Source organism: Halichoerus grypus, chromosome 5, assembly GCF_964656455.1.
Source record: "Halichoerus grypus chromosome 5, mHalGry1.hap1.1, whole genome shotgun sequence".
In the NCBI taxonomy this organism is placed as follows: domain Eukaryota; kingdom Metazoa; phylum Chordata; class Mammalia; order Carnivora; family Phocidae; genus Halichoerus; species Halichoerus grypus.
In genome coordinates, this window is record NC_135716.1 from 140,599,275 (window position 1) to 140,615,459 (window position 16,185).

The following is a 16,185-nucleotide window of genomic DNA, read 5'->3' on the forward strand; positions in this document are numbered from 1 at the left end:
TCTTTATGTGCAAATAGGAGGAAGACTGACCAAGCAGCTGCTCAGCCTCCCACACTCATATCTTCTTCACTTGGAATTCCCTCTTCTAGCATCTCACTGTCTCCAGCGTGAAGGCCCAGAGGTGCTGCTCCTAACACTGATCCTAGCATGCCAACAATCCTCTGCCCTTGGCTAGAACTCTCCAGGACTATTCTAAGAGAAACAAGGAAGTAAGTAGGAAGTGAAGAGTCTCTACAAACGTTCTGGCTTACCCAAACTGACCAGCCATCACCCAGGCCTCTCCCCACTCCTGCTTAGTCCCAGTGACAAGACAGATTCCCCTAGGGGGCTGGCCCAGCTCCTCAAGCCTGGGTTCCTCACTTCTGACTCTATCTTCCTTGGCAGGGAGCGCAACACCTTATCACCCACCACCCAGACGTCCAATTTATTTCCAGTAAAATCTAGAGGCAGATTTCTACTCTGCAGCTGACCCAGGGCTTACCCCAGTTTTGGATCCACGTCTTCACTAAACAGGAAAGAGGCCACCCTTCAGGAAAGCCCCTACCTCATACGAGGAGTGGAGCTTTACTATTAACTCCATTGTTGCTGGGATCACAGCTAGCCCCTGTGCCAACCCGGTGCCTGGCACAGAGCAGGAACTCGAGTCTTTGTGACTCTGTGCATCCCTTTAAAACCTATCCTTAGGGAATAATAAAAGGTACTATGTTTACTGTGTCTCCAATGCTCTGTTCAACAGCTTGCTTCTACTGCCATATCACTTTTAATCCTGACCTCAACTCTTGAAGATAATTCAGAAAAATATCATCCCCATTTCACTGATGAGGAAAATTGAGTCCCAGACAGGTAAAGTAGCTTGCTCCTGTAGGTCATATAACTAGTAAGGAATAGAGTTGACAGCCATCCCATTCCCTCTGGCCCCAAAGTCCCCAACCATTCTCAGGGTGCTCTACTGCCTGATTCTCCTCCATTTATTAAATGCCTATCTGCCAAGGACCATGCCTCCTTTGTCTAAGATTGGCTACCTCCCAACTCAAGCTGCCCACCTCAGGAGCCTGACCCTTCCCCAATGCCAGGCTGCCCCTCTCTGACAAACCACCCATTTCTAGACCACGTTAACCAAGGCATCAGTCAGGGACAGTCAAACCCATGGGGACCAGGGCACCATACCTCCCAGCACTGGTCACGCACACCTCCCAGTTCATGTTTTTCTAAGAAATAGATCCTAATTAAATATTTCAGGTTCACCATGTTTCCCATTACTATAGGTTTCAGTGATCTCTTTGTGATTGTTTCCACACCTGGACCGTGAAAGCAGGGAAGTAAGTTCAAGCCCTTGGGCGGCTTCCCTGAAACTTGACCCTGAGAGTTTTAAAAACCCTGCCACAGAATTTTCTGCAGCTCAGATCCCTTGTCTTCCCCTCAGTGCCCTTTGTTCCTCAGTCACAAGTACTCTGCTGTGTCCTGGGCTCCAAACTGTATCCAGTTCCCCTTCTCCTCAACAAATAAAATAACTGCAAAATAGAAAACATTCCATTTTCTAATCTAAGAAAAAAAATAGTAATAAGGAGTAGGATCCGTCTGTGTGTCTGGCACTTGCACACATGCCTTAATCTCTTCCAAATGAAACTCAACCAAGTTTGTAAACCTATCACCATCTTATACTTCAGGGGGATGGGGAAATTCGCCCCAGGCACACACAGTAAAGGGCAACACCGAGCCTTGAACCCCAGCCTCTGTGGCAAGTGTAGGGCTCCCTCCACAACACCAACCTAAAACTGAAAACAGAATTCTTTGTTAACTTCTTCGGTAACAATTATCAACAACAAATGTAGCAAAGACTAGCAATTAAGCTCTGCTCTGCAAATCACGCACATGATTTTGTGATTGCATCTACTCCCTGCAACAACCCTGTGAGGTAGGCGGTATGAGCCCATTTTCCAGTTAAGGAGACTGAGGTTCTCAGCAATAAAGCTGTTTACGGTCACACAGCGCAGAACCTGAGAAGCTGGGATTCGAGGCTAAGTTGGAAAGGCTGCAAAGCCCAATTTGTGAATGGTGAGGGTCAGAACTTTGGTTCTATCTCATTCTGTTTAGGCAAAGATGAATACTCTAAAAAGAGAAATTACTGTTAGGGCTACGGGGACGGTGACAGGCAGACAGAAATGAGGACATGGACTGTGGGGACCACGAGAAAGAAAATAATAGAGAAAAATTCAAGCTGTGCTGGACATGAGTCCTGGGCCACCTAACTTCTCAGTCTGCAAGATCCTTCAAAGGGCAGAAACAGCCTCCCATCCAAGCCCCCAGCATGGACCGTGATGTAGGAAAGACGTTAGGGTTCAAGGCCTACGGCCAAGAAAGAATTCTTGAGAGGTCTTTGGTGCAAAAAGATCATTTTATCAAAGCACCATGGGATGGGACCCATGGGCAGAAAGCCGCACTGGGGTCATGAGGAGTGGCCCATTATATACTTTCAAGTTGGGAGGGGGTTAGGGATAACGCAAGCCTCCCAGGTATTTTGGAAACAAGGTTTCCAAGATCCAGAAGGGGCTCGCTGTTGTTTGGAAAGGTCATTCATTATTGTTTAGTAAACCTCAGTCATGAGACCCTTCAGATGTATATTGGTGGGTCACATGCTTGGAGGATGATTGCCAACATGTATCTTGAGAGGTAGAGATAAAGGAAGTTTCCAAAGGAATTTTTTTATGTTAAAGTAGACTTACAGGATCCTAGGGCTGGGTTCAGATTGCCTTTTGCCCTTAGCAAAGTATTAACATCAAGGCAGCTGAGTCCCTAGAGGAAGGTCACTCTGCCTGTTTGAAGGACTTGTCAGTGGGCTGTAGGTTAGTAAGGAAATATTTTTTCTTCTGCCTTTGTTTCCCACATCAGACGGGACTCATTTTTAGCCCCTATTCATGAATCAAAATACTATTCCTATGATAAATATTTATACGGTTCATTAAGTAATAGCTTATATAAATATTATTAGTAATGTACCACAGGAAACCACAGAGTTCACGGCTGATTCTTCACCAAACATGTAAGTTGCTCAAATGCAGCATGAAAAAGGAAGAGGGGCATGGACTTGGGAGGCTGTTCTTTGCAAAACTATTTCAGTAATTCTAAGAAGGGGGGTCAATGCTACAAATACTGTGCTGAAAACCCACCATTTGGGGGTTGTTCTTGTATTTTTCCTTCCTTCTTTTCCCCTACATAACTTAATAGCAATAATACTGTTTCCTAAGACTACAATCCTCTAGAGTGGGTGAGCTTACCTTCAGTCCTATTTCTTAAAAAGCCACTCCTTCAGGACCAATTAGGTGACAGTGTGCGCAGAAACAGTGTCCCAGGGACTGGAGAGGGAACTCAGTATCTTCTTTCGACTTTGATCTTTGGACTTTGCTGGGAGCTCAGGTACAAGAGTCCCACACAATTTATTTAGTTAGTCATACTGCAAGCAGACAGTTGGTAAGGTTGGAAAGAAAAAGATAAGCAATGAGTACGCCTGTCCTCTCCAGTCTTCTAACAGAAAGAACTAAATAGCACTTTAAACAAATCACACACGCTGTATGTAAGATGGCAAGAAAGCTTGGGATGGGAAGTAAAGAGCTAATCTGGCAATAATAACTGGTTGTCTATTGGTTTTACCAAGAATACACAGGGGAGAAAACAGTACAGGTCGCTCACAGTTACTTTTCCTCTTAACGTGAAAAGCTATCTCCTACCGCTCCAGGGTCCTAAGTGTTTTTTGATTAACTGAGATTATATAATTGATTAGCATAACACCTGATGTACGGTACGTGCTCCGTAAACAGCAGCAATTATTAGGGCATTATGTCCCTTCCAACACCAAATCGCCTCTGGACACCTGCAACATACGTAGTCTAGACCTGGATGTTCTCCTGTATCTAACATCGCAAATTCCAGGAAACTAAGCAAATGTTAAGTGCTTTCTCTGTGCCGGGACAGTAGGAATAGGAAGCTAAAAAATATAGGAGCTCTGATTTTAGGGTTGACAATTTAATGTAAGAATCTGATTTTTGCAAATCAAGTGGTGACAACTCAAGTTATTCCTAGTTTTTGTACTTTAAGCTAAACCGAACGCACCTAGCGAGCTTACATATGGCAGTAAAGTGGCTTCATGCTGCCACCAGCATCCCAGCCACACTCTCGGCCAAGTGTCCTATTCCAACACCGCCCTTCTCCACAGAATGCAGAGATGATGGCTGGGAAAGGAAGTACCAGTTGACTGTTCTCGTCACTGTTCCAACCACTAGATCAGAAACTCCATACATTTTTCAGGATGCTGAGGATCTTGTCTATCAGGCCATTTTCAAATATAAGCACGAGGTGATTCAAGGAGGCGTATAGTATTAACAGTAGAAAGGCTGGCTGTTCTGTTAATGCAAAGTTGGATTCCAAAAGGCAGAGAAGTCAGAACTCACCAAACCCCCACGCCTGCCTCACAATGTGGCAGCCACAGAATCAAAACGAAGCCAGTTCTGGCTGTTAGCCAAAACCACCACCCTCCACCAGCCGCAAAGGCAAGGCACAACAGCTGACACAAATACAAAATCCAACCATGTTGAGGACAAATGCACAGCACAGGTCCTCAAGAAATCATGGGTGGAAAACCTGACTCATGAGAAGACATCCCCAAACTCCAACAACAGTGCCTTAAGAGCAGATGAAACTTTGCATCTCCCACATCCCCCTCTGTACGACACTGCTGGATCCCTCTTCTTTTCAATCCTTGTGATCCCGTAAAGCAACTCCTTATTTGTTATAATGCCTCCCAAGCTCCTTATAATGCCCTACCTAGCTTTTCTCTTTGCAGAGAAAGGGAGAAGGGATGCCCCATTTATAACACCCATCGACGCACGTGCCGTTTCTCCCATTTACAGATGCGAGATCTGTGAGATCAATCTCCAGTTGATGGTCACAGAGCCAGGAGAGGAAGGAGGCTGTATTTAATCCAGGTTTGTCTAAGCCAGAGCAGGGCTCTTGCTACTACTGTCCCTGAAGTGACTTGGCTTTCCATATGAACCAAGTGGCCTTTATCCTGGGCAAACTCAGAATGCCTTTCCAAGTGTGTTTATCCTACGAAACCTTCTTGGACACTCAATCATTAGAAATGGCTTCTCCCTGCTCTGATTCATTAAGACTACTTTATGTCACTATGCATGCTACTGGAAGAAACATTAGATATTAATGGAGGATGTTCTGCCTGCTACTTCCTTGGACCTGCTGATAGGCACAGTGTAGCTTAAGACAGTAACAGGGGAAGTACTAGGTTGTGGGGGAGGGGAAGATGTTTAATGTATAAAATAGTCAAATACCTTTTAAAATAAAAAGTCTCGGGGCACTTGGGTGGCTCAGTCGTTAAGCAACTGCCTTCAGCTCAGGTCGTGATCCCAGGGTCCTGGGATCGAGCCCCGCATCGGGCTCCCTGCTCCGCGGGAAGCCTGCTTCTCCCTCTCCCACTCCCCCTGCTTGTGTTCCCTCTCTCACTGTCTCTCTCTGTCAAATAAATAAAATCTTAAAAAAAAAAAAAGTCTCTAAGGACTCTGCCCCTGGAGAGTTCCAGAAGCACTATTAGCAAGCCTCTCTTCTGTGTGAGGCTCCCCGCTCCTCCCCCAGGACAATCTCCCTCCTTGATGAGGCACGTATATGGAGGGGAGAAGGAAGATAGAGAGACACCTCAGACAAGGGGTCTCATCGGAGTCAGTTTATCTTCTACAAATCCAATTCACACTGAGTTCACTAAAAGCCAGAGTATAAATCCAATGGTCTCACCCTCCCATGCCAGGACCCTGGAAGCAGAAAAATAGCAAAAAAAGGAAGAAAGACAGTGAGGGCTGGTGTCCTGCTTCTAAATGCAAAGTTATAATATTTTAACCCCCATATGCCAATTACCAAGCTAAGCCCATAACAGGGAAAACTGCACACACACTTAGGGATTTATTATGACATGGACTCTTCTTTTTGGAACATGAATTCCTGACCTCTGAGTTCTGAATAATTTAAATACATGTGTAGTTTCTCCCCCTCTGTCACTTTCTTCTCCAAGAGGCTGCTGTTGATTTGCTGACATAATTAACTATGAAATGATTTTCTACAGAACTAACCAGACCTTCAAAGCAAGGCCGTTATCATTAGCATATTGGCTGGAATCCATGGCTTTTCTGAGAAAAATCACTCAAATGAAAACAACATAAGAACCCACCAACCTCAGTGACTGCTGTCAGATGTCAGCAAACTCAGGAAAGGCTCAGGACAGTATTAGCTAGAACAACAAAATCCCTTCCCCACACAATCTCCCAAAACTCCTTCCTCAGAGACCAGGCTCAGCCAGAAGCTGGCTGAGGTCTTTGGCCTCTTCTTGTGTTTACCTATTTATGAAGCATGACCAAGTGGATTTAAGGTCCAAGGTGAAAGGCATAAAGAACGAGTTATTTGAAGATTAAACTTTACACTTGGGGAACTGGACGGTGCCTTTCACAAACAGGCCCTGTCGAAATTACCAAGAGCTACAGGACAAGCTCAAATTGCTGACTACAGCAATGCTGCTTCTGCCCAAAATAAGCCCAAGGACCTCAAAACTCTGGCTCCTGCCTTCCTCCCTAACCTCACCCCCCTACTCCCCTTCCCCCCAATCTCAACCCCCTATACTCAAACCCTAGGAACTGTTAGCAGTCCCTCAAATGAAGGTTTGGCACCTTTGTTCATACTGTTCCCTCTTCCTGTAATGCAAAGAATACAAACTTGCAGTTCACAGAAAAAGAAATACAATGAATACATATGAACCTTTAGCCTCACAAATAATGGAGGAAATGCAATATAAAACAATATAATTTTACATGTAACAAGTCGGCAAAAATTGAAATTCTGATATTAGTGTCAGAGATTGGATATTGGGCTGAATGGGCCCCTGATTTGTCCCAGTATATGTTGCATCCAGGCGGTTCTCCAGGCAAAACTCTACCCAGTTTTGGCAAGAGTGTGGGGAAATAGGCAGTTTCATACACTTTTAGTGATAGAATAATGGGCTCAGCCTTGTCTAGAACAATCTGTCCATTTTTAAAAATCGACCCTTTTTACCCAACAGTTTAACTTCTAAGAATTTATGGATTGGCAAAAGAGAGATATAAAAAATGTACACTACAACATGTTTTTGTGAAGGCAAGAGCACACTTATAAAAACTCTGGAAACAAACTAACTGTTTATTAACGGGGACTTGCTAAAACGTATACACAAGGAGCTATTAAAACCAAAGAGAAGGAGCTAAAGAAAAACGCTAATGATATGTTATTAAATAAAACAGCAAGTTCTTCAAAATGCCAGTATGACCCCATTTGTGCTATTTTTTTTTTTTTTAAAGAAGACTATCGGTGGTTCTCAAACTGTGGTCTCCAGCAGAACAACATCAGCATGGCCAAGGAAGGCATTAGAAATACAAATTCTCAGGCTCCAGCCCAGATCTACTGATTCCGAGACTCTGGGAGCGCAGCTCCAAGGCCAGGGCCACAGAAGCCCTCAGGCAATCCTGACCCATGCTACAGCTGAACAGCCAATGCACCCTATATAGACCTAACAGACGAGATTCAGGAAGAACACACAAACTCCTGCTTCCCAAAAGAAAGGTCGTGGAAACTTGGAGGGCAATCTCTAAATTCCTCGCTCCCCTGCTAGCGTTTTCACAATGAGCAGCTATTACTTTAATAAGAAGAAGAAAGATCTTCCTAACACTGAGTGGAGCTCTGCTTTGCATGGCTCCCACCCTCCACGCCTCGTCCCACAGGCTCATCCAAACTACCTAATCCCTTTTAGGTGAGCTAGCCCTTCAAATGCTTTGAGATGAATCTTGTGACCTATTGGTCTTCTTTCCTCCATGCTATAGATTTTCGGTTCCTATAACCGCTCCCCCATGCCCTGGCTTTTTCTAAAATAAAAGGGATGAGGCACACTTGATACATTTCACAAGAATGATCTTCAGACACTCATGTTTCCATCTGACACTGTGGGGAGCTGAGGTAAGTGGACTAAGAGGTCTTTACCTGCCTGGAGAACCCCCCGGATGCAACATATACTGGGACAAATCAGTGGCCCATTCAGCCCAATATCCAATCTCTGACACTAATATCAGAGTAATTTGTTCAGGAGAAAAGGGAAAAGTTGCTCGGATATCTTCACAAATGTCTACGATGGAGGGTTCTGAGGGAGCCCTCATCAAGTACCCTAGTCTTCTCTTCCTAGGTCCTTAAAATTAGTGTGACCTGTGTTTTATCAGTATGTATCTTCACATGAATCCAAATGTTTCCTGAATGTATTTTGAGCCAAGCCTCATCCTGGATCAATAAATTTCTTAGGAGTGCTTACTCTGTTCCAGGCCTGGTACCAGTGACTTAGGACACTGGCTTGCTAATCCTCCCAACAACCCTAGAGGGTTCCACAGTTAGCAATAGGGTAACTAAGGTTCTGTGCACTTGGGTTACTTGACCGCCGTCACAGAGCCAGTAAAGACCAGAGAGGGACTTCAATCCTATGCCCCGTCCTCCAAGCCACACGATACTTCTAAACATTCTAACAGTAGCCTCATTCGAACATCAGAGTTGGCCAGAAACTCTACAATCCCAGAATTTGGTGAACTACACCGAGATTGGTCTGTTGAAATCACTCTTAATTTTATAGAGCGTCTTCCTCTCAGCCTTCGTCCCCCACAATCCATCAGTAACTGAGTCCTTTTTTAAACTCTCCATCCTGTGGCCAGTTGAGCAGAATGCAAGCTACTCAGCTGTCAGGCTGGTCTGCAACCAGAGGCCCAAAGCCAGATGGCCAAGGGACTGGTAATACATTGAGCCTGAATGATTTCTACCTCATTTCCCTATTCTCCCTAAACCCACCCCACACATACATCACTGTGTATGTACCTGCTGTTTGAACTCTGCTTCCTGCATGTTGATAAGGGCCTCCTCAATAATTTAAGATGATGGGGGAGGGGGGGTGTTACAGGAGTCTCCTGGGAAAAGTATGCCTAGTTTGGGAAGGAAATCTCATCATTTCTCCCTCACATGTCAAACCTACTTCTCCCAGACATACTATTCCTTCTCTCCTCTCTCTCAGTGAGTGGCACCACCAACCACCGTGCTACTTAGCCAGGCATCGAGAGGTTATCATGACTCCTTGCAGTTATTCTCAGCTTCCCCCTACTCCTACACTATATACTCAAATCCTTTTCTGCCTACCCTGTGTCCTGGGGACTATAGTATGGATCTCCAGGCACTCCAATCCTCTGCCCTCTAGTTGGGTTTGGCCAATGGAGAGCACTAGCTTCAAGGAGGAAGGAGAGAAAGGTCAGGACTCCCTTTGTTGAGAGATGAAATGAACTACCTGCATCTCTTGAACTAAGGTAATGAATCCTCTCAAGGCAGCTTTCTGCACATAGTTACTTCTTTGGGGTTCTGGTAACCATTCCTCACCTTGCCCCTTTAAATAGAAGGATAGACCAATCCTATTGTTATTAGCCCTAGGGATGATTCAGGTGGCCCTCATCTCTCCTCATCTCTCTAAATAGTTCTGTTACTGAAAATTATCCTAATTGGAGGGTGTCTTGTTTCCTTTTGATCTACCTCCTGCACTGTGCCCTTTCAGGCCTCGGGAAGTAAGTGGTCCCATTATTGCTGATGCCTGGATACTTCAAAATCCCTTCCTCACACCCTCAAATAGTCCCTTCTTTAAATTTTCTTCAGAAATTCCAGTTGAATACCTCTACTACTAGCCAAGATGGAATGCAGGAACCATATTTACCCTCCCACCAAAAACAACTTAAAAAAACAAACAAACAAAATATAGGAAACAAGGGTTCTCACGACACTGGACATTAAGCAACAAAGTACAGTGATCCCAGCAAGGTGGGGGAAAAAAGAAGTGTCCTGAATTGGCTCAAGCTTAATGCGTGGGACCATGGCACAGGAAGCGGAAATCAGGCCAAGCCCTGCAGTCTCCCTGAGTAGAGGAGATAAGAGTCAAGAGTTTGCGGAAAACAGGAGGTTAGATTTCTTGGGGCATAGTACAAGAAAGGAGAGAGTTGCACAGAGGGAGAATTCCCCTCCTCAAGTATTCAGTAAAGTACCAACCACTGTATGCATGTGAGGAAACCATCTGAGCCAGAAGCTCCCAGAGTGAACAATCAGTGGACTTCACACAGCGCCATGAATAGTGCCTGTTCACACCAGCCAGAGTGGAAAACCTTGTCATTGATAGGGCACTGGGTACAGTACACAGAAGGGTTTTACCTCAGCAGTGAAGAAGAATGAGCCCTGGTCCTACCTAACAAAGCTGAAAGCAAGACTCAAGAGAATCCAATGGTTTCCTAATACCTCACACATGCCCCAGAACAAAGTTCAAGTGTATTTATAAAATTACAAAAATATCTAGCACCAAACAAGATAAAATACACAATGTCTGCTATTCAATCAAAATCTACCAGGCACACAAAGATGCAGGAAAAATCTATCCAAAATGAGAAAAATCAATGGGCACTGACCTAGAATTGACACATTTGATAGAATTAGTAGACACAGATACTAAAACAGCTATGATACCTGAATTTCATATGTTCAGAAAGCTAGAAAAGAGACTGAACTTGGAAGTCCAGACATGGAAGATAAAAAAGACTCAGGCTGAAATGCTAAAAATGACAACTAAGATGTCTGCAATGAAAAACTGACTGTATAGGATTGGACAATACAGAAGAAAGGATTAGTGACCTTTAAAAAACAGTAACAGACACTATCCACTAACAAAGAGAGAAAAAAGATTTTTAAAAAATAAACATAGCATGAGTGAGCTGTGGAAAAACTTCAAGTAGCATAATATATGTGAAACGGGAATCCCTGAAAGAAAGAACAAAGAAGGGGTCAGGAGCAATATTTGAAAATATAATGGGCACAAATCTTCCAAATTTGATGAAAACTATAAACCCACAGATTCAAGAATATCAATGAACCCCAAGCACAAGAAGTATGAAGAAAACTAACCCAAGAAACATCAGATTCAAACTGCTCAAAACCAATGATAAAGAAAATCTTAAAAGTAACTTAGGGGGAGAGGAGGTGACAATATGCACAAAAGAAAGAAAAATATGAGAAGGACAACAGATTTCCCATCAGAAATAATAATGTAAACTATGAGACAGTAGAGTAAGATTTTTGAAATACTTAAAGAAAAAACTTCATACCTAAAATTCTGTACCTTGTGAAAAAAAAACTTTCAAAACTGAAGCTTTAATAAAGACTAATTCAGACAAAGAAAAGATGAAAAAAATGCATCGCCAGCAGAACTGCACCACAAGAAGCGGAGGGGAAAATGACAGCACATGGAAATCTGGATCTATAAAATGGAATGAGGAGCACAAGGGTAACTATGTGGGCACATAAATTAAAAATTACTTGAATGTCTTAAAAAGATAACTGACTTCTTAAAACTAAAATAATAACCACTTAAACTTATGTATAAGTAAAACGTACAACATAAAACAACAGTAGCACAAAGGCTAGGAGGCAAGAATTATAAACATACTGTTATAGGGTTCCTATATTATATGTTAAGTGGTATAATCCCACTTGAAAGTTGACTCTGATAAATTAAAGATGTATACCATAAACCCTAAAGCAACCATTAAAATAATACCAAAAGAAACAGTTATGCCTAATAAGCCAATAAAGGAGGAAAAAATGAAATTATGAAAAAACTAATCCAAAAAAAGGCAGAAAAAGAGAATAAAAAGAACAAAGAACAGATGGAACAAATAGAAAAGAAAAAAAAAAGCTAGATGGTGTACTTAAAACAAACCATATGAATAATTATATTAAATATAGTCTAAATACCCCCAATTAAAACACAGAGCTTATCAGGCCTTAGTTAGATACCCAGTCTAACTATATGATGCCCACAAGAAACCCACTTTAAACATAAGAAACACATAGGTTAAAAGTAAAAAGACAAAAAAGGTATGCCATTAAACAGCATTCAAAAGAAACTAAATCATTATCATACTAAGTAGATTTCAGAGCAAAAATAGTACCAGGTATAATGACTAAGTAGATTTCAGAGCGAAGAATATTATCAGAAATTAAGAAATAATAAAGGGGATGATTCACCAAGATAACCTAACAATCCTAAATATTAACACACCTAATAACAGTGCATCAGAATACATAAAGCAAAATCTGTTAGAACTGCAAAGAGAAATGCATATATCCACAATTATCCTTAGAGATTCTAATACCATTCTCTCAATAACTGATACAGTAAGTAAACACAAAATCAGCAAGGATGTAATGTACGGTAGTCAATAAAGTTGACATAATTGATATGTAAAAAGCACTCTACCCAACAAGAGCAGAACACACATTCTTTTCAAGTACACATCAAACATTTACCAAGACAGACCACATTCTGGGTCATAAAACAAGTTTCAAGAAGATAAAAGGATTCAAATCATACCAAAGTACCTTCTGTGACCACAACAGAATTAAATTATAAATCAATAATAAAAAGATGAGTGCAAAGTCCTCAAATATTTGAAACTGAATAACACACTTCTACCTAACACATGGATCAAAGAAGACATTTAAAAAAAATAGAAAGTATTTTAACTGAATGAAAATAAACATATAGCAAAAGTTGTAGGATGCACTTGAAGCAGTAAATTTATAGCATCAAATGCCTATTAGAAAAGTCATCTCAAATAAATAATCTTAATTGTCCACCTTAAGAAATTAGAAAGAGAAGAGTAAAAGGAGGGGCGCCTGCGTGGCTCAGTTGTTGAGCATCTGCCTTCGGCTCAGGTCATGATCCCAGGGCCCTGGGATGGAGCTCCATATCGGGCTCCTGGCTCAGCGGGAAGCCTGCTTCTCCCTCTCCCACTCCCCCTGCTTGTGTTCCCTCTCTTGCTGTGTCTCTCTCTGTCAAATATATAAATAAAATCTTTAAAAAAAAAAAAAGAGTAAAAGGAACCCAAAGTTAGCAGAAGAAAGGGAATAATAAATTTCAGAGGAGAAATCAGTAAGTTAAAAAATACAGAAAATAAATAAAACCAAAAGTTTTTTGAGAAGTCCAATAAAATTAATAAATTTCTGGGCAGAATGATTAGGAAAATAAAGAGAAAAGATAACAATATTAGGGTTATCTATATTAGGAATGAGGGAGATGAAATCACAACAGATTCTATAGATATTAAAATGATAATGAGGGATTATGAGCAGTTTAGGTATGTACAAATTCCTTAACATACAGGAACTATCAAACCTCACTCAAGAAGAAACAGATGATCTGAATAGTCTTATATTATTAAATCAATTGAGTCCTCCCTCGTCACAAAAAAATAAAAATAAACTCCTGGCCTAGATGACTTCATAGGTGAATTCCATCAAACATTTAAGGAATAAACCAATTCTGTAAAAAAAATCCATATATAAGTGGACCTGCATTCAAACCCGTATTCTAGGGTCAACTGTATTCTCATCTCCCTCCAGTTCCAGAACTATTACCCTAACCCATCTCTCACCCGTATTATAAAAGCCTCTCTCCAGTCTTCACCTCGCCAATTCCCTCTCCATCCTGCGGCCAGAATTAACTTTCTAAAACACAAATCCGTGTCACTTCAGACAGCTCCTGATTGCTCTGGAGATTTCAAACTCCCTTACCTATGACTCACCTGATGCTCCCTGGTCTGGCCTTTTCACCTTCCCCAGCGTCCTTTCTGGTGATTTCCCATCTCACCCTATCCTGTCCAGCCACACTAGTCAACAATGTGCCAGGTTATATAGTTTTGCACATGCTGTTCACAAGTCAAATAATCCCCTTCCCTTTTGTCATTTCCCAGCCCACTCATACTGAGGCTGTGAAATTCTGCTCAGGGTATTATCTCCTCTGAGAAGTCTTCCACAAAACCCCACATTGGGCCATTTGCCCTTCTCCCAATTCCTGAGAATTTCCCACATACCTTGCCACAGCACTCATCTTGGTATCATATAAGCTCTCTCGTCAGACTAGACAGAAGCAGACTTGAGTGAAAGACTAAAAGTGGAGACCAAGTCTTGTTCATCTTTACTTTCCCAGAGCCTACCACAGTACCAAGTCCAGAATACGTGCCACAAGGTTAGTGAACAAATGAATGAACGAAAGACCTGGTTTGGGTGACCCCTTACACCACCACCTGGGTTGATCCTGTATTTCTTCTCATAAAGAGATGGGCAGGTGAGGCTAAATGATCTCTGTAGTACATTCTGGTAAAATAATTATTTCAAATCCCCTGGCAGGAGGCCAGGGGTCCCCACTCTGGCTGGGCAAGATTCATTACTTCAAACTGTTTTCAAAACCAGCTGGTAATTGACTGTGATTTGAACTAAGTGAAAGGTTAGGGAAAGGGAACCAGATTCCAGGAAAAGACAAGGCCCACAGCAAAAATTAACACAGCCTGGAAGAAGGCCCAGTCTCCCCCTAGTAAACTTCTTAATTTCATCCAGAAAGACACAGATCTCCACCCTCGGGGTTATTCCCTTCTCCCAATACACATGTTTTGATTTTCAAATCCAGCAAGGGAGGCTCCCAAGCTCCTTCCCCTCAAAATCAATCTCCAGGCCCTTCTCACCCTCTCTGGTCTGTTCCCCCATCATCCTTAATCAACAGTCCTCTGGGCCGCCCACATGCAGGTCCTCCTCAGCTGATCCCTCCAAGAGCCAGGCCAGTGATCATCAGATCAAGAGCCAGGCAGAGGGCCTCATTAACAGGAGACTCCCAGAAGACCAGGAGGCGGTCAGAAGGCTGCAAGACCCAGCTGGCAACATAAAAAGTAAAAAGAAAAAAAAAAATCAGGATATACATTTGGTGGATCATTAAAAAAAGGAGAAAAGCAAGCAAAACAAAGCAAAACTGTACCATCTGTGTAACAGCCACAAACTTAAGAGAAGACATGCCTTCTTTCTGATTTGCAATTCAAAAGTGTAATCACTTCCTCCCTCCAGATCTCCTATTTTAAAAATTAACCTAATGCTCTTCCGTATCTTGGTAATGACTGACCCTTTAATTTAGGGACGAAATTAGTTAAGACAGGAGAAGTGCTTTAGTGGAAAATAGCCAATGATTAGGGAATTCACCATTTTGCATCTTGTCCATCCTTAAAAGAAGGGAAGTGAATTAAAATGGAAAGATAACCCTAGGCCTTTCCTACCCAGGATAACTGTAACCAAACAGCATTATACCATCTAAACTAAATGCACCTCAAACATTATCACAAGCTGCTGAAAGCGTTTAAAGTTACAAGCAGCACTGGCTTTTATAAGTCTCTTAGGTAGCCAGATTTTTATTAAAAGCTCAAAACGGCCTGGGAAAAATACCCTAAAGTAAGGGTCCAGGGGAAAGGATGGGGGGACGGGAAGCTGGAGTGAACACAGTTAACTGGTCAGGGATGGCAGAGGACCCCGGGTTCCCGACATCTCATAGGAAGCCTTGGGGATGCAGTAAAGGCCGACCCTTCCGTTGAGTGGCCGGACGCCTCACCCAGGAGAGGACACAAGGAACTCTACATCGTCCCGGGGGCCGACGCTGGCCTGGCACGAGACTTTAGCTGCCAGAGTAGGACGACGAGGAGGAAGAGGCGGCGACTGCAGGAAAGGGGAGGGAGGCTTGGGCCGGGTGCGCTCTCGGGTTGGAGAACGTGGGCGCTACGAGCCTGCGCGCCTGCAAAAGCCCCTGCTGCACACGTGGGACTGGGAGGAGGGTCACTTACTTGTCCAATCTGAAATTACATTTTAGCTAGCGGGGCTCTGCAGGTTGCCGCACCGAGGTGCACCGCACAGCGTAGGGCGGTCCCCGGGGGCGGCTGCGGCTGCGCCCCGCCCCCGGCCCCGCCCCCGCCGGGCGCAGCCCCTGTAAAACGCGCCCTGATTGGCCCTTTGAACCGCTCCGGAGATTGGCCCGCGCGCCCGCCCCCGTCGCCTGCGACCGGGCTCGGCTGCCTGGGAGCGTGGACAGCAGCCTCCCCGCGGCTCCTCCCACCTCTTGGACTTTTAAAGGCACAGAGCTGACCCACGCAAACTCTCCGCAGCCTCTGTTGCGTGTGTGTGTCGAGTGTGTCCCCTAAAACCACTTCTCGACCATTTACTGAATGCCAGGACTGT

The 16,185-nt window shown here is 43.4% G+C and overlaps 1 protein-coding gene across 11 annotated transcripts in view; it reads right to left on the minus strand.

The window, feature by feature from the left end:
• Positions 1-15,908, minus strand: part of FGGY (FGGY carbohydrate kinase domain containing) — a 426,891-nt gene extending 410,983 nt beyond the window's left edge. For 7 of the 11 annotated variants that reach the window (XR_013448163.1, XM_078073070.1, XM_078073067.1 and 4 more), the window contains exons 1-2: positions 15,795-15,904; positions 14,658-14,843 (exon numbers count right to left, since the gene is read on the minus strand). Coding sequence is in view for 7 of the 11 variants with exons in the window: in XM_078073070.1 (XP_077929196.1) it covers positions 14,658-14,682 (25 nt within the window). In the remaining 4 variants the exon portion in view is untranslated. Of the gene's footprint in view, positions 1-3,275; positions 3,409-14,657; positions 14,844-15,565; positions 15,717-15,794 lie in introns of those variants that run through there. The other 4 variants (XM_078073062.1, XM_078073063.1, XM_078073064.1 and 1 more) reach the window with 4 other exon arrangements.
• Positions 15,909-16,185: the final 277 nt, after the last annotated feature.